Source organism: Tyto alba, unplaced genomic scaffold, assembly GCF_018691265.1.
Source record: "Tyto alba isolate M040663 unplaced genomic scaffold, T.alba_DEE_v4.0 Super-Scaffold_7, whole genome shotgun sequence".
NCBI lineage: Eukaryota > Metazoa > Chordata > Aves > Strigiformes > Tytonidae > Tyto > Tyto alba.
In genome coordinates this window covers 35593010-35613166 of record NW_024881328.1, presented here as the reverse complement: position 1 = coordinate 35613166, position 20157 = coordinate 35593010, and the positions used below count along the sequence as shown (strand labels likewise).

Genomic DNA, 20157 nt, shown 5'->3' with positions numbered 1-20157 from the left:
CTAGGAACCCAAATCATCATAAAGGGAGAGAGAGCTTTGCAAGACCTGGGTAAGAAAAGACAGAGCTGCACCTCACTGGGGAAACATAGATTCTGTCCATCAGAAGTGCCCCTCCCGTGGCAACTGCAGGAAGTGAGGTGTGCTCCCATTTAAATCTGTGCTTAACAGGTATCTAGCTCCTTGGTTTACAGTCAAAGTCGGTGAAGTTACAGTGAACAAGTTTTGATCCATCCCACGTTAACTCTAAAACTAAGAGAGTAGGAATCATCTGAGTCATACAAAAAAAATCAAGGCTCAGTGATTCGAGCCATGGGCCATGATTATGGGAAGGGACAAACGCAGTTATTTTGCCTTGCTTGCTGCAGCAGAAAGGACTGGAAAATAACGTTGATGAGCATGCTGGTCTGTGAGCACCTGCACCCTTTCCAGTGAGAAGCACAAAACACTGTACCACCATCCACGGTTTCTCCCTCCTGCCGTTTAAGGTCCCAGAACCACAAACTGGGAAAGTATGAAATTCAGTAAACTGGGGGGTAACGTTCGTGTAGCCCAGCACTGATTTCTCTAACATGGTTTGTTGTTCGTTTTTGTTCTCTTCTTTTTCTTTTCTTTTTAACCTCACAGAAACACACTGGTGAATGGGCTAAAACAGTCTTTGAATACAGAACGCGCAAGACAATGAGGTTGCCTGTGGTTGATATTGCACCCGTAGATATTGGTGGTCCTGATCAGGAATTTGGCGTGGACATTGGCCCGGTCTGCTTCTTATAAATCAAAGATCCTGCTCTTTCTGAAACCCCAGCAAACAGATTCACACTCCAACTGTGCTCCTTCGTTTTAGCCTTGTCACCTAGTACAGGTGACCATCTGTATCCCAGTTATTTATTAACAAAATTTCTGGGGGAAAGGAATCAATTTGATATTAAGGGTTATTTTTTTTTTTTTTTTTGCTAATACACAAAGTACAGTAAAAATGCTTTTTTGCTCTATTTTTTTTTTTTTACCAAATTCCATCTTCAAAACATGTCTCCGTGGTGCTATAATACAACTTCAACACTTAATAAAACAACACTGTGTCCTATTAGTTGAATGTTAGCCAATTTACAAAGCACTGATTGCTCCCAGTACCAAAGTTTACCCTTCTTGCTAAGATGCAGTCCATAAAGCTAGAAAGACCTCCCTGTTTCAACTACCTCAACATGGACAGAAACTGGGATGTGTCTGATGAGTCAAACCAAAAATCAAACCAACCAATGAAAACACTTTGGACCCATTGGTCGATCCAGTGGAATCATTTGGTATAAAAATCTCTATTTCTGTACTGATTAGCTGTGAAAAAGTACAGTGTATTTTAAGAGTTTAATACCTTAATGTCAGTAGTCACCATAATTTTATTGTTGGATTGTATTCTGTTATCAAAGGTGCTTCTCTACTTTCCTGTCATTGCTGGTCAAGACCACTAAAATTAGGGAAGTGTAAAAGACTAATATGATGGTGCTAATGTATTTTTCACTCTTAACTCTGCAAGTCAGGGATACTGACTTGCTTTAAAAAAAAAAAAAAAAACACCAAACAAAACCAAAGGTAAAGGATTTAAAGCAATTGTAAATGTCTCCTGTCAAAATTTGTCATTGGCATGTCATAGTTGAGACTTTTCTCCCATCACTCTATAAAAGTCAATAAAGATGCAAAATTGTGAACTTCTGTCACGTTAACACATTTATAGTGTTGAAGGTTAACCATCTTTGTAAGCTTTTATATGGTTGTTGGTCTATTCCTTACAGAGACACATAATAAAATACTTTAATAAAACTTGTTGTTTCATAAACCTGACTCTTCTCATTTATACTATAGGGGAGAGGAGAGGGAGATCATACCAAGGGCTGTAAGAGACCAGTAATTTACATTCCAATCTTTCTTTGGAACTTCACCTTTGCAGTTAATTGCAGGTTTACCACCTAAAGGTGCAGCTCTTTTGCAGGACCCAAGAGTTTTTCTTCTGGTGAAGGTGGACTCCTTGATTAGGCCCTAATTTTAAACAGGGCATAAACACCTGTGAATGGCTCACAGAGCCTTCCCTCCCCCTGTGTGGTAGGTAAGGCATCCTCCATGGCCATCAGAGCCAGCAGCTGTGCGGCTCCAGGCACAGCTTTAAAAACCCCACAAGTCCCTTCCCCAGTCTTTCGTGAGCGTGAGAAGCTGCTGCAGGAGCAGCTCGGCTTCTTCAGCAGTAACCACCCCGGCACAGATACCAGCAAGAGATGAGCCTTGCGATGCCTTTGTGCCTCTGCAGCTCTTCGCCTCAGTGTGAGTGTGCAGCTAGAACCAGGCCAGGGCAAACAATTGCTTATAATGGGGTTGTGATGGTTTGGGAATTTGAATAGCTACAAAGAACTTTTTTTTTTTTCTGGATGCTGGCTAACTATGAACAACTTTCCTTGCTTAAAAGAAGGAAGTGAGACATTTAAATAAGCAGCAGTGTAATTTGTAACCCTCACTTTGTTGTGTCATCAGCTAAATAGTATTAAGTCTCTACTTGCAAGCAGTAACTTAGAAGAGCTCTCTACTAGAATTTTTAATTCGTAAAGGGGAAAGAGCTTCCCAACACACCCTCTGCCATGCTATGGCTCTCTTGACAGCTTTAGTAGAGAAATCTAAATTCTACTGTTCCTTGTCAGCAGTGCATTATTTATATAAACTGGAAAATGTGTTCTTTCGGAGGACTGGTTATTCATTAGGGCAGTAACACAACCTCACTTTAGTCACCAAATTAGACTATATTTCTTATTACAGATAACATGCCCATTTCAATCAAGAGTGAATTCAATCAAGAGTGAAATCCTAATGGTTCTTTGAAAAATCATATCCCTTTCTTTTCACCAGAAAAGAAGTCAGGTCTGGCAGGCTCTGGTTTTTAAACTAAGTGCCTCTCTTCTGGAAATGTGAGTAATGAGGTGCTTGTTGCACAAATCTCAAGCTACAGTTATGTAGGAAATATTTTAATTATGATGTAGCATAATTCATCATGTGCTTGTAATCACATGTCCTTGATTGTAACTTGCTATGCTCTTAAAGAAAATCAGTAGATTACTAGAAGAGAAAGCAGAAAGTTTTAGGATTTGGGAGATGAAGAGATGCTTTCTTTGTTTCTGCCTACCTGTTTACTGGGAGGAGGCGAGATGTAGTTCACCCTACACTGAGGGGTTGCTGTTCCTGGACGAACAAAGTCCACCAGAACAAAATGCTGGTGGCCTCATCTTCCCACCTGCTCTTCGTCCTGCAATAGCTTCAGCCTAGAGAATGTCTTCTGGAAGCACTGACTGTACCCCACACTGCTGCTTCTGACATCTACTTCCTAGAAGGCCACTGGTCATCATCTTTTCTTTTTTTGCTCTAAGTTGTACCTGGCTTAGTCAAAATGTCTCTCTGCCAGAGGAGGTTCACCAGATAACCTGCATGACCACCTTTCAGTGTACCCTTGGCCATGGACAGCTCTGGATTAAAGGTCAAAACTTAAGTTTTGTTGCTGAATCCAATTTTACTGAGAGCGCAGTCATTAAGGGATTACTCTTTGGGGCACTTGAGATGTTCCAGTTTCAGTGGAGTTTTGTGAATGTTCTTATCATAATTCACATTTCAGCTTCACTCTTTGTTGTGGTAACTCCAAGGTACCTGAAAAAATCTACTCATTCCTCCTTTCAGTTTGGTAATATCTGCAAAGCAAAGATTAAGATTCCTATCAGGAAATGGTTGAATTTATATGGCAGCAGGAAATGCTTTTGACTTACTGTTATTTTTGTGTAGAAACACACAGCACACTCTTTAGAGGGCAGAGGGTCCTGAATTACAAAGACAGCTCCTACAATTGTCACAATCTTCTGTCAGTGTTATGTTTCTTTGTCACAGGGAAGACTGCTCCCTACGAAACATGTAAAAATACTTCAGTGAAGTTTCTAAAATTGTAATAGGATTCCTCTGTTATGATTGGTTGGGTTTCTATCAGATTTTTCACTCAAGTTGATGAAGGCCAAAAAGGAGTTCTGTGATGCTTTGTCAGATGTGAACTTGCATGGGTTTTTTTCTGCATAAGCACTCCTAAATAAGGCTGCAGTCTTCCCTGGAGGATGGATAGTAATAACTCAACTGAGGAACCTATTTTGCGATAGGAACATTTGATAGTGGACCATTCTCTGATATTGTGAACACAACAAATCATAATGATTATGAAATATTATTTAGAAAAAAACTTAAGCCCGACCTTATAGAAAGATGGTTTACTCTAACAGCAAAGAAATAAAAATGTGCAAGAAATTATCGTGAGGGACAGAGGAAAAAACTGACTTTTCTAGCATCTTGCTCAAACTAGAGTGTTGCCCGATACCTTAATACTTTTCCAGTCCTTCTCCCAGCAAATGATAAAATGTATAACGCTGACAGTACAACAGATACATTAGCAATCAAGCTCTCTATTTTTCTCTTATGTTGTGTAAATCTAGATAGCATTTCAGTTTTAATCTTTGCACCACCCTGCTCAGGTCCTCCTGAACACCGTCCGATCCATTGGCTCTGCTACAGTCTGTCCTGGTTCTCATCTCTGGCATTGTGCCCTTTCTCCTTTGGCTTGCGGAAAAAGCAGATTTCTTCTACTATTCTTAAAGATGTTGTTCAATAATCACCTCACAGGGATGGGCAGCAACTTCCCAAGAAAGCCGGTCTTTTGTACCTAGTTTTCCCTTTGTGACCATATATATGCTCTTTTGGAACAGAGAGAGTTTAATGCAGGTGATTCTCAACTGTAATTCATCATATTCTTCATAATGGTCCTCACAGTCTCTATTTGATACAGTAATAAGCATTACCTCTGATTTTAATATGAGCTATATTTCTGATTAGCATGACAGCAGGTAAAATAGGCTGGCTAAAAACATTCTACCTTTTAAGAAACTGAACCTAACTCTATGGTACCCCTCTATCAATTCTGCTCAGGAAGGCTCCTTTATGGAGCAGAACGAACTCAGCAGAACATGCTTGAAATCACACACTTCAACAAAATCTTTAAATTCCTAGCAAGCAAACTGTGCTCCACTGAACATGATAATCCCAAATCAAAACGATTTCTTTTTCTAGCATAAACACACAGTTTGGCCAATTGGGTCTATGGGTCCACAGTTTCTTTGGCTTTTTTATTCCAGCTATTGAACTGCTTATTTTGTTTTACCTTTTGTCATCCCTATGGTATTTACCTATTGGCAGGGAATATTATTTCTTCCATTACCACTTCTGCATTTCCATTTAGTTCTGGTTTTCCTTTTGCCGTTGTTTTACTCTGTCTTCCTGGAATCCTATTCTTTTTATAAATATCCTCTCTCAGCGAGACCAATTGCCTAGCAAGTATTAAACCTTCAGTATCACTGTCACTTCCTGAAAAAATAATAAAAAAATCCATAGATTATGAGAGCGTTTACCAGTCCAATAACTACTTTGCTCAATTTCAGGCAGCTACAGGAGATAAATGAAGCCTAGGGGCTCTTACCCTACAGAAATAAGAAAAATAACGCTTTTTGCTCTTAACCCATTTTCAGACTCTTTACTTACCTTCATAGAGGAACAAAAATCTTCCTCATTTGCCTCTGCTTACCTGCTATGTTTTGTAGACTGTTGTTGTTTCTAGCTATAGCGCGGTGACATTTTTTCTTTTATTTCTGTGTTGCTTGATGCATTCTTCTACTGCATGTAGTACTCCTGGTACTCTACCGATTCTTTTTAGCATTAGGGTTTTAGACTTGAGTATTTATGATCACTACCAGGAAGCTACCTGATAGGCAAGGAAGGAGTTTGGGAGGGAGAGGCCACGAGATTTGAACTTACACTTTCATGCACCCAGAGACAACGCAATAGGCACTGAGCTAGAGAGGAGTACCAAAACAGAAGAGAAAGGAGAAGGTCTGTATGGAAGGAGGGTGGAAGAGATACATCTTACGCTGCTCCATCAGCCTTTTCAAAGAGCAAACATTCAGCCAAAACATAAACTCCCCTTCACAGCCACTCTAAAACTGAGGTGCATAAACCCCAAACTGTGATTTGAAAAAACCTTCTTGTTCAAGAAGAACTTAAACCATCAATTCCCTGTTTGCCTTACCTCTTAAGAATCCAGAACTGCCCAGCATAGAGAGCTCTCTGCAATCTGATGTATGAATTCAGAGCTGGACTCCTCTATGAAATACAGAAGGAGTAAGAACGTATTTTTCTTTTTATATTAAAATTAATTATACAGTATATACAGCAATATTAATACTGCCCAATTAAATCACTGGGCACGTTAGCTGATGTTTCCAATAAACTGTAGCACTCTGATCAGTTCTGTCCTCTGTATCTCTTTCTGCTCGAAATACATTAAGATAAAATGTCAGGCAGGAAGAAGAGAAAGAGAAGCTGTGGAGAAGGCATTATTAAACTCCTTACAAAATATAATATATATTTAATATAAAGGTGAAAGATCACTAAAACTAGTCAGTAGCAAAATAAGAATATGCTCAGCAATATTTGAATTTCAGTTCTTTGTTCACTGTGCTTGCAGATAAACAAGCCTTTTCATTTCTGGGAACATTTATCATAACCTCCAAGGCCCACTGAACATATCTGAAATATCTTTCAAATTTTTTCCTCCCTCAGCAAGAATGTATTCTTTCGAAGTTTTTTAACTTGAAAGAAATTTACAAGTAAAATACACTGTAAAAAGTGGTTGGTGTTAGGAGACGCTGCTTGAGAACAGAAATCCAAAATGGATTCTACTGTGCAGCTGTATAAAGCCTAAGCTGTGAAGGTGAAAAACTAGTGCTAAAAAATCCTCCTAGCCCTGTAGACCAAAGCTGTTGCTTTTCATACTTGGCTGCTTTTTCTGTTGTTGTTGAGATATTAGAAAGGATAGGCTCCCATTCCACTCAGTGCCCCTGGCACTAGGTAAGCTCTGCTTGGTCCCAAGTCTGTGATCAACTGTATAATTACATACCAAGTCCGGTATTTCTTACCTAGAGTTCAGTGGCACAGGGATAAAAGCATGACAATGATGATACAAGCACCTTTAGAATAAACATTGCAAATCCAGATGACTTGATTAAAATGAAAATATAAAAGAATCCACACGTCCTTCTCTAAATGTTCAAGACTAACTACTGCACCAACTCCACTATTGATATAAACACAGAGGAAATTCCAAATTATGAGCAGCGAGTAGCAGAATTTTTACCTTCTAGATGAGATTTAAGTGAGCAGTTGCCACACAACTATTGCACTAGTTTTTGGGAAACTGAGAGGAGGTGTCAGCTGCAGGCAGTCCCGGGATTCATTTCTCACCGAGGACAGGTCAGGTATGGAAAACAATAGCAATGACCAACTCTTGTAACTTGAATTTAATTTAAATGCAGTCTCTGATATTATTATTGTAACCACTCTAAAGTGCCTTCTCTAACATTTCTTAGGCCACCTTCAACAAAGACAGAACTGCACTAGATGCCACAGCTAATATTTACTTAATGCTACCTTCATAAATGAACTAATTTCTTGAAAATTATCAGTTCGTTCATTCTAGGTTCATGAAATTAAAGCTGTATTTACATGAGGATATGCCACATTGCCTAGGTAAGAGGTAAAGCAGTTTAACGCTCTGAAATACCCCACCACCACCTTTTTTTTTGTCTGTTGAAAAAGTTTCTACAATACTTTGAGGAATGTTGAAACAGGGAAAGAGATGTAACATGCACACATCCTATAAACATAGATAGTCAAGAGAAGAAAAAAAGCATGTCCAACCACTTGCATTGCAAAGACTCTTCAGTTAACTGCTCAGATTTCCCGAGAGATCACACTTCAAGTGAGATTTTGCTTCAGTGATTCTCCAGCAATATTAGCTTAGACTGCTTTCTAGTTAAAACTCCCTTTTGGTACTCAAGGCACTTTGAGGAACTATTGCACGCTTCAGAGAGAGATAAACATGCAAAGAGAGACTTGAAAAGAAAAAAAAAAATAATTGTATCCTTCATAGTAAAATACTCCTTCAACAACTTCAAAACATTTCTACTAATCATGGATTATAAAACTCTGCTGATGAAAATCTGAGATTAAAAATAACTTTCAAATATGCATCTATACGTCAAATGTTATTTATTTAGTGCATCTGAATAAATGTCCTGTTAGAGGTATGATCACAGCCACTGGATATGTACTTTTGCAAGAACACGTGGGAGCAAGCCATTACACCTCAGATGATTCAGTAAAATCAACATGATCTAAAACTTCCCAAGGACCCAGTAGGATAAACTAACTCCTGAGTCACATATTTATAGAAATTATTCCATGCTAGTAAAAAAGAAATCATGGGGTTCTTGCTTGGGTAGTAAAAGCAAACAGATATCATCAGTGTGAACCTGCAACTTCCATGTTCCCAGTTCCGACCTACACTCTATGGACAACTTGCATAATTGCAAAGGTCCTACCCTTTCAGAAGGAGGAAAAGAACACAAATTCTTGCCTGCCTTGCTACAATTAAACTTCATGGCTTGTCCAGAAACAGTTTTCTATCAGCGATAACTTATGTTGACACTGGGAATTGGCCAAGTCAAATTTTATTCAGTCTTGAATAAAAACTCTCTTCCTCTGGAGTCTCAAACAATACTAGTTAGGTAGCTTTAATAGGAACAATGGTGAGTATGTCATACAAATTGATGCCTATCTTGTAAAAACTGGCACAGAAGGCATTATTCAAAATACCTTTATATTCCTCTGTGTAAAGACTTCAGGAGAATGCATTGCAAATGAGCTATTCAAATAGCAACAAAACAAAAGTTACATACTTCTGGTTTTAATTTCCTCGAAATGAACTGATATGGGACACACTGGAAGGAGGAATTCTACAAAAAGGAAACCACTTACATAGCAAGAAGCATGTATTTAATTAAATGTTTTGCAAAGATACATGAATAAAGCTATGTGCATGACTTTCTTTAGGGATGGCCCCAGCTGTTTATTTTTTTCAAAGGAACAAACAAAAAACGTGGAGAGCACAGATGCAGTAAAGAAACAAAAAAAAAAACTAAGTGAGTTTGTACCCACATACTTTACAAAATAAAGCATGTTAGTGGTACAAAACATTCTATATACTGTATGACCAACAAATAAATGCACCGTAACATTGTTCTCTCAAACATCGTAAGCCTAACAGCTAAGCTCTGAAAATGACATTGACAGTAGGCACCTTTATTTCATCAGCCTTCTACAGAGTCATTTAGCACCATCACTTTTTTGTGTTTTTTTGCCCCACCTATTTCCTTTCTTGAAATAACAGAAGCATAGCACCTTTTAATACTTAAAATAAAAACAGGACTATTAAATGCATCCCAACTTCCAGAGATGAGGTAGCTCATGCTAAGAAATGATGGAACTTTCTTGCCTCGACAACTCAAGGTCAGTAAGTCAAATTACTGGTGATGCATGTCTGGATGTCAGCTAAAACCAATGAATTTCTAAACTTTCTCTCTTTATTAGCAATTGGTCTGGTATACACATGAACGATTTGCAACATACATAAATTGGCACCATATATAAGACATCTGTATAATTTGATACGTAATGGCTTCTTAGATGGGCAAGTATTGGAGAATCAACAAGTATTGGCTTTAAAATGTATTTTGAAGCTTAAGGGCAGTTTAATGGAATTACACAGATACACTGTGAGAAGTGAAGTCTGGCCTTACAATTTAAGATATGGGAGATCTCTGCTGAAAACTCATATTACCCCAGTAGTCTTTTTAATTCATAAATTAATCATGGTTATGGAATACTCTTCTGAGCAGACTATTACAAGGAAAGTGCAGGATAGACAATGCCAAATTAAGATTATCTTGTTTGAAGAGATTTTCTTCTACAAATGACACAGATTTCTGTGAATGGCTATCATACCAGCAACCACAGGAAGACAAACTGCGGTAGAGGGAGTAGGTATGATTGAAGTATAGCCAACAGTTCACAAAAGTGCTCTACTTTTCTGTTATTCAGTATAAATCCAAGCAAAAGAAATAATCCCTAGATCTTTACATAGTCCCACCTTAAAACTAACTATTTTGAATACCTGTAAATTTCAAAATAATTTGAAACAAAAACGAGGAAAAATATTCATATTACTTTTAAAAGGTGGTCATCGATCCTCTTAAAATTGTACTGTTGTGCTAAAAAGTTGGTTTCAATCAAACAGAAGGTTTGTAAGTAAAATAAATATTCAAAAGGAGGCCGGGCATTTAAAAAGAACCATATATACAATGCTGATCCAATATCAGCCATTACTTCAAGAGTCTCAGGATTAACTTCAATCAGTCTAAGTTCATGTGTTTAATTGCTGCTGTTGCTGGGTAGTGTGCTAATTTCCCCCCTTCCTCTTACACAAAGCAAACTGGCCCAATTTCAATTCCAAATTCCTGGTCGGTACTGCCAATGTCCACCGGTGCAATATCTATGATTGGTAAGCGTGCCACATTCTGTGTTCTGTACTCAAAAACAGTTTTGCCCACGTTCCCATTCCGTTTCTGGAGAGAAAAAAAAAAAAAAAAAACCAAAAAAAACAAAAAACCACAGTTTAGGCCAGAGCTCATGTCAGAAACAGCCTGAATGCCAGCTAGTGAGTCAGTTGTCTGATAGTTCACAAGGATCAGGATCTCACTGGATCTTCACCGAGCAACATGCCCTCACCTGTACTGCACCTTGCTTATGTTAAAATGTATATACCTTTCTTTCACAGCGGTGAACAGACCTGTCAGATTGACACAGCAGGATTTCTCCATCGAGCCAGACTGATTTTTCTTTATGTTATGAAATTCTTCTCTATGTGGTAATACACACCTGCACACATAATCTTGGGCTACATTACTTTAAAGCACTGAGAATACTCTGTGTTTTTCAAGTGCAAAACTGATTTTAGAAATATTTTGCCAGTATCTTGGACTTGGCTAAGAATACTATTGAACATGAAGAAACTTAGTACTTACTGGGTTTTATGCCCACTAAGAGTTTGGGGGGGACACATTTTCCTTCCCAACTCAGTCGTCATAGTTCCAATGAGTTGCCTCCAGCGTATTGCTGCAATAATCTTACCCACCCAACAGACAAATGCTTGAGGTTATCTGACCAACTTGTGTGATTGCACACTCAGGTGATAAATACTGGGAAATACAAAATGGCAAGATGTATATCTCAGTATGCTCACCAAGAAGTAGTAATTTGTAAATATCCTCTAAATAGAGCAGACTTCTATTATGTGAAGCTGCTAGAATTGCAGTAAAATACCTGTTTGATCAGTTACTTCTACAATTTGTTATAAAATTCTGCAGCATTTTAATTATTTCATTCTACGGATTTTTTCTAAATTGAGGAAGAACTAAAAAAGGAAAAAAGTCCTTTTCCTCCACAACAAATGACAACCCCCCAAACTTACAGAACAGCTGTCATGAAGAACAGTGTATCGGAATCGGCTGTTTCCCTCCGCTTTGATCTCCAGGTCATTGGCCCCCTTCAGAATTACAGCTTTTTTCAGGTTCTTCGTCTGGTCATCCATGTACCCAACACTGTTTTTACAAAGGTAAGTGATATTCTGGGAAGCTTCCTTTGATAGGAGGCGCAGGAATGTCATCTGAGTGACAGCTGTATCCCCATACACAAACTGTGAAGATAAAGAAATAGATTGATATACGTTACGTGAAAATTCATTGACAGTTCACAAATTTCAGAAGCTTCTGTCATTATCATAACCCCTATCCAGACTTGACTAGCAGGAGACCTATTACATAAAATCTAAGAATGGTTTCTTTTGTAATTTGCTGCCAGTTGAGGATGAAGTAATGCAGACATCCTGTAACAGGGATCATTTTGGAGAATTTTGACCATAAAGCTCTGCAGCTGAACAACTGAAAGGCAGTTGGGCCTCCACAGATATGCCAAGTTTTGGAATGAATCCTGCCTTGTTTCAAAAAGGGATTCAGTCGGAGCTAAACCTTACATATGACATAGTGCATCAGAGCAACCTCAGGGTAGGTAAGAAATGTCAAGCACAGAAAAACCCTTTATAATGTACCTGCTATACTGCAACTTGTTTTCTGTAGGCTTTGTATTGTATTTAGAAGCATCACAGCCAAAGTTTGACTATATAAAAATAACTATTCATTTGCATATGGGCTTTATCAACTAATTAATTTGCACAGAAGTTTGATAAATGTTTTACAAAGTGCCACTGTTTCTATAAAAAAACAGAAGCAATTTTTCTACCAGTAACAAAAATTTCTAAAATTCCTAAGATTTTTATCCCGTCTGTGCTGGTTTCATTTTATTCACGTTTTATGAATCACTGCAACATAAAAATGAGTCAAGAATTAGTAAAAAGGTATACATTTCACTGAAACTGATGAAGAAAATAAAAAAATCTTACACATTGACGTTGTCATTTTTTACAAAATGTGTTATATCTCTGTTTAGCAATCTTGAACATATTTATTATTTAGAATCCATAAGGAGTGCATATGACTATTACACAGATCATATAATTAGTTATAAAATAAGACAATGTTTTCAAAAATGAAATATTCTTTTTATAGTATTCCTCAAGATAATTTCTTCCTCCAAAGAGCATCTGACTTACAAAAACCCTGTGAGTAGCTCTACAAGCAGCTAAAAGTAAACTGTAACATCTTGGGTCATGGCAAGTTCTCCTGAATTTAATAATAAGTGATAGCATCTCAAAAAAGCAATCTGTTCTCCATATCACATCTGCTCTCAATCATGGAAGTTCTGAGCTGTTTTCAGGAATCCAGTTGGTAACAGCATTATATTTTACATACCAAATTCTTATTTTAAAGGTATTTAATTACTCCCTGTGAAGTAAAAATTGAAAATATTTTCTGTGCTTTTGATTTGATGAGGTAGGAATAAAGATGGCAAAAGATGGTTAATTAATTATATACTTTGCATAGCATAAATTTCTGTTATTTGGCAGGATCATTAAGCCTACTTTTAGAAGTTACCACAGAGGGAAAACCCAACAGAAAGCTGAGTGGAATTTCTGTCTGTTCAGAGACTGCTGCATTCGGCATGGAGCATTCTGACATGTATGTTAACAATCATACTTTCTTTGAAAATGAATTTATAAGTCTTGCATTTTTTTAGCAGTAAAGGGTTTTCTGAAGGAAAGAGTAGAATTTGATTAAAACAGCAGTGATGTAAATCATATGTTAAGGTAGAAGTACAGTTTTTTAAGGACAAGGATAGTGGGTTACTGAAGAGATTGATAGAAAAGTTGACATCTTTGGGATCAAGAGAAATAAATATCTTCCCGCAGTGGTTTATTTACAAACAATTCTGACTTAGGTGCACTTGCATTGGTCCTCCCAGCTCTTTCCTATATTTACCGTATGGCAATAACAACCAACTGACTAGAAGCTAGTCAATCGATAGTTATACTGTTCTGGCTATAGCAGAATCTGCTCAGAATAGCAGATGAAGTTCTAAACAGAAGGAAACAAGTTTCACAGATGGCAATTCTTGACATTAAATATATTCAGTTACCTGTGATCCCCTGTTCATATCAAGGCCATACCAAATGGGCTTCAAGTCAGACGACCTGCTGGCCCACCATGTTTTACGTGGTATAGTAGATGGGTTTGCAGAAATACAGGTCTCTCCAGTTTCCATGTTGCAATATACTCTTATAGCATCTTCAACACATCCTTGGTTAGGATCAATCCAATATTCACCTACAAAGAACACAAAATGTGATTCCATTATTTTATGAAGATACTTGAAATAAGTGGGAAGTTATAAACAAAAGTATGTCACAACAGTACAAAACAAGGCAAAATTGTCATGTATCAATCTGACGTGCACTTCAGGTATACAAGATACAAGCTTATCAGTACCTCAAATATTTCAAAATTGGGGAATTCAGACTTGAAAGCTGCTTAAGGTTAAGGTTGTTTAAATTCATTGCAAAGCTCCTGAACACTCCAAATGCATAAAGAACACACAGTGACTAGAAGTCAAGTTTCCCTACATATGAGAATCCAATGGCTGTCCCTCCTAATATTGACGCTGGAAGCAAAGTTTCAGGAACAAGGGCAAAAGCTGGTAATCCCTGCCATGAATTATCTCTACCTTCCAGTTTGCTCTGATTTATCCACTGATAATCCATACAAATTAGGGAAACTCCTAAATGACATGTTTAGCGCATTACCACCTACAAATTGACAGTATGGAGCAGCAGCAGAGAGTTCTAGATGGAAAGTGCTCACAGGTCATCAGCCCACAGGTAAAGTTTTGCGCTAATAGCAATTAAGTAAATATTCACTATTGGTGTACCAATATATCTGTCATCCATGTAAGTGGTACTCCATGGTGATAACACTTTCAAAAGTAGCGTTCCATGGAAGTCTAAAATATTTCAGATTTTATAATACATCTGAATAAATACTGAATAAATAAGTATGGGATACATCAGAATATATGCTTCATTGGCAAGCAGAAATAATTTTTTTGTGAGATGTTTTCAAGATGCTAGTGTGAATGTTGATTTAAGCCATCAAAATCTGTATTACAGATTTTTTTCCAGTGACCAAATATAAACTGGAAGCAAGACAGCATCATATGGCACATACAGGAGATGGTGTGTTTATACGCACCGCTCTTTTTGGATGGGTGGCACAGCTTCAGGTCATCACAGGTCCGTGCTGGGTGTTTCTTTGAACCATCTGGGCTGCGCATAGTCTCAATCTGGCTGCTCAGTGACTTCAGCGTGGCATGGACTCCTGGGTCTGTTTTATTATGGTCATCTGGTGCTGCTTCATCTTCAGTAAACTCCGGTAGTGGATCTGCCATAGCATCATCATAATGTCCCATAATGTCACCAATGGCAGCAGTGAGATGGCCTGGAGGTCCTGGAGGGCCAGGAGGGCCAGGATCACCTGGTGGACCCTAAGGTTGAAAACAAAAAGGCAACAGAGGGACAGCAAAGTAAATACTACGCAAAATAATAGCAAAGCCAGCCATTAAAAAAGCAAAACTTCAGGGCCAGTCACCCTAATGCACAGGGAATATTCAGATATAGATAAACAATTCACATTTCCAGGGACAGGGGTAAGACATTAGAACCACATGAGGTATTCTTTCTGCCGCATGCCCTCTCTGCCTGTCTTAATACCCTGCTCAATGTTTTCTTACGATTTCACACTTAACAGCTGGAAAAAGTCATCAAGGAACAGCCTCCTCATTCCATTTTTGTAAGCCATCTGTCCCTCCCTTGTTCATAATCCCTGCCTAATAAGTTTTTTTCTTAAAATTCCCAGGAGCTGTAAGTGATTTTTAAAGCAAACTAAAATTCCTGCTTCCCCTCAGTCACCTCAGGCACATTTTCAATTAAACTCTGTATGGAAAATTTGGCACTAGAAACATCTATACATTCATCCTGCACGGTGCTGAGCTTTCTGCCCACAGGTATGTGAGACAGAATTTCCATCATCCTTACTTGGCAGAGCAGGTATTTTCCTGACTAGAGTATGTTTTCCTGAATGACAGGTTGTGAGGTCCTTCTGTCAACCTGATTTGTGACTCTTAGTAAGGTAACTGAGTCTCGAGACAGAATGTATCTGTTAATAACTATACCTCCACCAGCAGGCTCTGCCAGCTCTTCTTTGGCAGCAGAAAGTCTGTAACATACCTTCATTGTAAGCTTGACGCTCTGGTGCATCAGATGGTATATCAACGTGGCATTTCCTTTGAGAGTAATTACTTCAGAATTCACAACTAGTGCTCCAAATGTTTACTACAGAGTACACACCCAAAATGATACATGCTCCATCTGACAAATTAAATTTTAACATCTGACAAATTAAATTTTAACTTTTATTTCTTGCTTCGTGGTTCCAATTTAGAGCTGCAGCAAGACACCATGGAAAGCAAAACTAAAGTTACTGGTATTCGGTATTTCTTGTCCTGTCTCATTAGACAGATGAAGGATCTGGATACACATTATATTCTTATGTTCTACCATAGACTATTCATTCAAGTCTTGGTGTCTCGGCAGAAGTGGAGATACCAATAACTGGCAGAAATTCAAATGAAATAGGGTGAATATTAGTACACAATAAACACAGGAAACACCATATCTTACAAGACGAAAAAAGAGCACAAACTGCCTTCTCTGTCTTGCTTACTGTTTAATTCCACCTTTTCCACTTCTTCCCCAAAATAAGCAATACCGGTCTTTTAATTCTTCATGTGATCATCCAAATCACCCTTTTCTCAAATCCCTCTAATTTTCTAACCTCTCTTCCTGGGGATAGCATAACTTACATTTTCTGAATTAGGTTATCACAAATTGGTACATTTGGAATATGCCTCGGGGATTTAGCAAGTGTTAGGCCTTTTTCCAAAATGGTCAAACTATTTTTCATTAGTTATGATTCAGCTCATGGTTGGTATCTGTAAACCTCAGATCTGAGTGAACGTCAGCTGAGCTGAGTGTTAAGAGTTTGGGCAGTTTGTTTGGATTTCCTTAACACAAGGCATGATGGAGTATGCTGCTGGCAGTCAGTCACATGCCTATTTTAATTCAGTGCCACCTTTGTGGGACTACTGACTTTGAACTACTGCTGGTTCCAGAGACACCGACCAACCTATGCTTAGGCCTGAGGTTTTAGGACTCAACTTGCCAAACAGCCATGTCGAACTGCCGATCCAGCAGGATGCAGTGAGCTAACTGCAGAGGTAGCCCCATGTTGGCCTAATAAGAGTATAGGTGGATGACACTGGGATCGTCAGAGGTCTGGAAGATGAAAATGAGCAAGAAGTGATCCCTTTTAATACACATTTACCCTGGCTATTTGTTGGAGAAACTGTATCAGATCTTACCGTTTGTCTTCAGCTCATGGATGTTTGAGAAAGTAATGCAATGCACTGTGAAAAATCTCATTATTTGAAGGTAACCTTTTCCCTCCATATTCCCATCAACTTACCTCAGGTCCGGCTTCTCCTACACTCCCTCTAACACCAGGAGGCCCAATTGGCCCAAGTGGACCAGGACTTCCATCTTTGCCGGAAGGACCAACTGGACCTGGAGGACCCTAGAAAATAAAAGAGACAAAATGTATTTTAGCATTTAATAACAAAGGTATGCAAAACAGCCCTGTACAAGCAGTATCTTTTCAGGAAGCAATCTAATTATTTGTGTCTATCACCAAACTTTTAAAAATCACCCTTTTTCTTCTTCTCTAAGAGTAAGAAGGCAGTTTCAATGCTGTTCTTCGGAGAAGTCCATCACCTCACACATTACCTAGCTTGGATCAGCTGTATATTTTTTCCTAAACCATTTAAGTGGGTTCAGTTCCGCGTGCTACACAGACTGGAGTAGCTGTGGTGCACCCACACGTATACAGACTGAGATATACTGTCACTTGGGAACACTGAAGGAAGTCATACTTCTCCTTTACTTTTGGGTGAATGACATACATGGGGGTATGAAAGGTAGAGTAGTAACTACCAGAGCTGCCACATATATGGCTTTGCCTCAGCTGCAGCAAAACTGTCTGTAAAAAAGAGACTGTAGCCCTATAGTTACTCAGAACCGACCTTTTTATCTAGCTATAAACTACACTTATGTCAAAACTTTACTATAGAAAACAAGGCAATGTCTCTCAGCAAAAAATAGTAGGGTAACCACCGCATGATACCAAAGGCAATAAATGCCAGTGAAATAAAAGTGAAGCAGAAATAGTAATGTGATTGTGGAAAAAAAAAAACAAGCAAGAAAAGCCTTAAACCTGAAACTTTATACTCACTCGAGGACCAAATGGACCTGGAATGCCAGGACTGCCCTGTTCACCGACAGGACCCTAAACAGAAGAAATTATACTATCGTTATGACATTTAAAACATATTTCTTTAGTTTTAAAGAATTAATGTGTCATATATACCATTTTGTATGAGTAGGATTATAATATACATGAACAATGGGTCGTACCTTTTCTTCTTACAAAAAATTTTCATTCTATTGCTCTCTTTTGTCACAAAGACAGAGTAACAACTGTAATCACAATTTAGATTAACAGAAATACTGGTGGTTCGCTATATATAAAGTTGTTTATGCATAAAAACCTTGCTTTCATGACACTTATAATCAAATTGGCTTACAAAAAAGTAATTGACAATGCTATTATGAAGTGGAAAGATGGTTTGGGTGTTGGGGTTTTTTGTTGACTTTCCCTGCATGTTGAAACTTCTAGTTCTTGCACAGGATCAGTGAGCAAATGTAGAAAAATTAAATTTTTCACAGAATTTCCATTCAATTGCCACTGAAATCATGAAGTTCTTGCAAATATTAGTGAGAGATACTGTCACAGTCCTTAATGGATTTTGCATTTGATTCCTTGACTGTAAAGAGTTCAAATACTGGCAAAAAGCATTTCATACTCTAATGTGCTTACCTGAAACTATCAACTTTTATTTTGTGCTGACAGGGCATAGACTGTCAGTGATCAGTCGCTGCAGGACTGGCACAAATGGAACAGGAGTAGGACAACACATATCTTGTAAAGCATAGGTTTACCTCATCATGCAACAGTATTGTAAAACTGCGTTAAAAATATTAGTAAGTACAGACAGTCAGGCCACTCGCAAACGCCTTATGGGAAAAAAATAACTGATGTTTGGGTTTTTTTATTTCCCATTTTAAATAACTATGTTCCCAATATACTATTTAACAATCAAGGAAATAAAATTATAGTAAAAACAGAACAACTTACAGGAGGACCAGGAAGACCTTGAAGCCCAGTGAAACCCCTGTGTCCTTTCTGGCCCCTATCGCCTCTATCACCATTGTCACCTTTGTCACCACGAGGTCCTTGGGGACCCTGTAAATATTAGTGAAGAAATGTAAAAAAAAAAAAAAACCAAAACAAAAAACAACCTCAAAACCCGCTCATTTGCTTTTAGATATTTCATTCAGACCTCCTTCACTTCTAAAGCTAGAAAGACGGCAATATTGGGACAGCTCCAAGGATCTTAATTTCTTACCAAAGAGTAAGTAAATAATTACAGAAAACTGTGTTGTGCTTAATTATTTTTGTGGTAAATTTAGTCTATTTAGCTTTATAATACAGTCCAAAAAACCCTGTAATAATGGTATTAAATAATTTACAAAACAAAATTTTTCAGCTTGAGTAGGTTCCTTTCCTTGGATATGGCAAATGATTTTCATAGATGAGATTGAAATATTGTGGATCTCTCATAGACTAATAATGATAAAACATATTTCCAATATTAAATCCTCCATGTTGCATCTTTATTTCTCACAGCTCCTTTCACCTTCACTATGATTAAAGTACAACTGAAGTCACATTCCCTAACTACAGACAACATTCAGGCTTCCCAGTAACAAATAGCTTGGTTCTATTACTGTCACAATTTCACTCTTGGTTTCAAACTTTTCATACTATAATTCAAGAATCATTGGAAAAAATGGTTTCTGCTTTTCAATTCTGTGTTTCTCAGCCCAAACTGCATGCTAAATTTCTCAATGTCAGATTCCAAATAGTTTATCAATGCCATCATTATCACTAACTACTCAATAAACTTCCTGTCCCTCACATGACATCTGCTTAGGAACAGGACAACATTCTTTTGAATTTCCCAAGTTTGCAATTAATTTTTTGTTTCAAGCTTGGATTGTAAAAGAGTTATGTAACACAAAAAAATGTGTTTTGCTTGTTTTTTCCATTTGGACTGAAGTCAGAATCTCATGAGTTGAATTAAAGCAGTTTCATGGGAACAGGTGATTTTGTTATATTTCTGCCATTTTTATCTAAAAATCTGCCTTTTTGTTCAGTATTCATTTCTTTTCTCCTTATTTGAATTTTCAAACACAGACACCAACCATTTGCTAACGCAGGTCCTACCATCATCTGGACAGCAGCACACTACAAACAAAGAGGCTTCTAAAGCATTTGTTATTTCTCTACAAAGTACTTTTAAAGAAAGTATAGAAATCCTAGTGTATTCAAACAGATTTGTACAGCTTTGCAACTCAGAAGACTACCTGTGTCCACCTTCAGTGAGAACACTAAAAGCTGAAGCCCT

General features: G+C 37.9%; 2 protein-coding genes across 2 annotated transcripts in view; one reads left to right on the top strand and one right to left on the bottom strand.

Annotated features, from left to right (window-relative positions):
* The window catches only part of COL3A1 (collagen type III alpha 1 chain), a 52321-nt gene extending 50493 nt beyond the window's left edge, over positions 1-1828 (top strand). The window contains exon 51 of the mRNA XM_042784123.1: positions 625-1828. Coding sequence (XP_042640057.1) covers positions 625-771 — 147 coding nt within the window. The 3' untranslated portion in view covers positions 772-1828. The remainder of the gene's footprint in view (positions 1-624) is intronic.
* Positions 1829-8841: 7013 nt separating this feature from the next.
* The window catches only part of COL5A2 (collagen type V alpha 2 chain), a 111325-nt gene continuing 100009 nt past the window's right edge, over positions 8842-20157 (bottom strand). Inside the window, exons 48-54 of the mRNA XM_032995213.2 lie at positions 18825-18932; positions 17862-17915; positions 17040-17147; positions 14709-15000; positions 13600-13787; positions 11480-11704; positions 8842-10574 (exon numbers count right to left, since the gene is read on the bottom strand). Of these exons, the coding sequence (XP_032851104.1) occupies positions 10428-10574; positions 11480-11704; positions 13600-13787; positions 14709-15000; positions 17040-17147; positions 17862-17915; positions 18825-18932 (1122 nt within the window). The 3' untranslated portion in view covers positions 8842-10427. The remainder of the gene's footprint in view (positions 10575-11479; positions 11705-13599; positions 13788-14708; positions 15001-17039; positions 17148-17861; positions 17916-18824; positions 18933-20157) is intronic.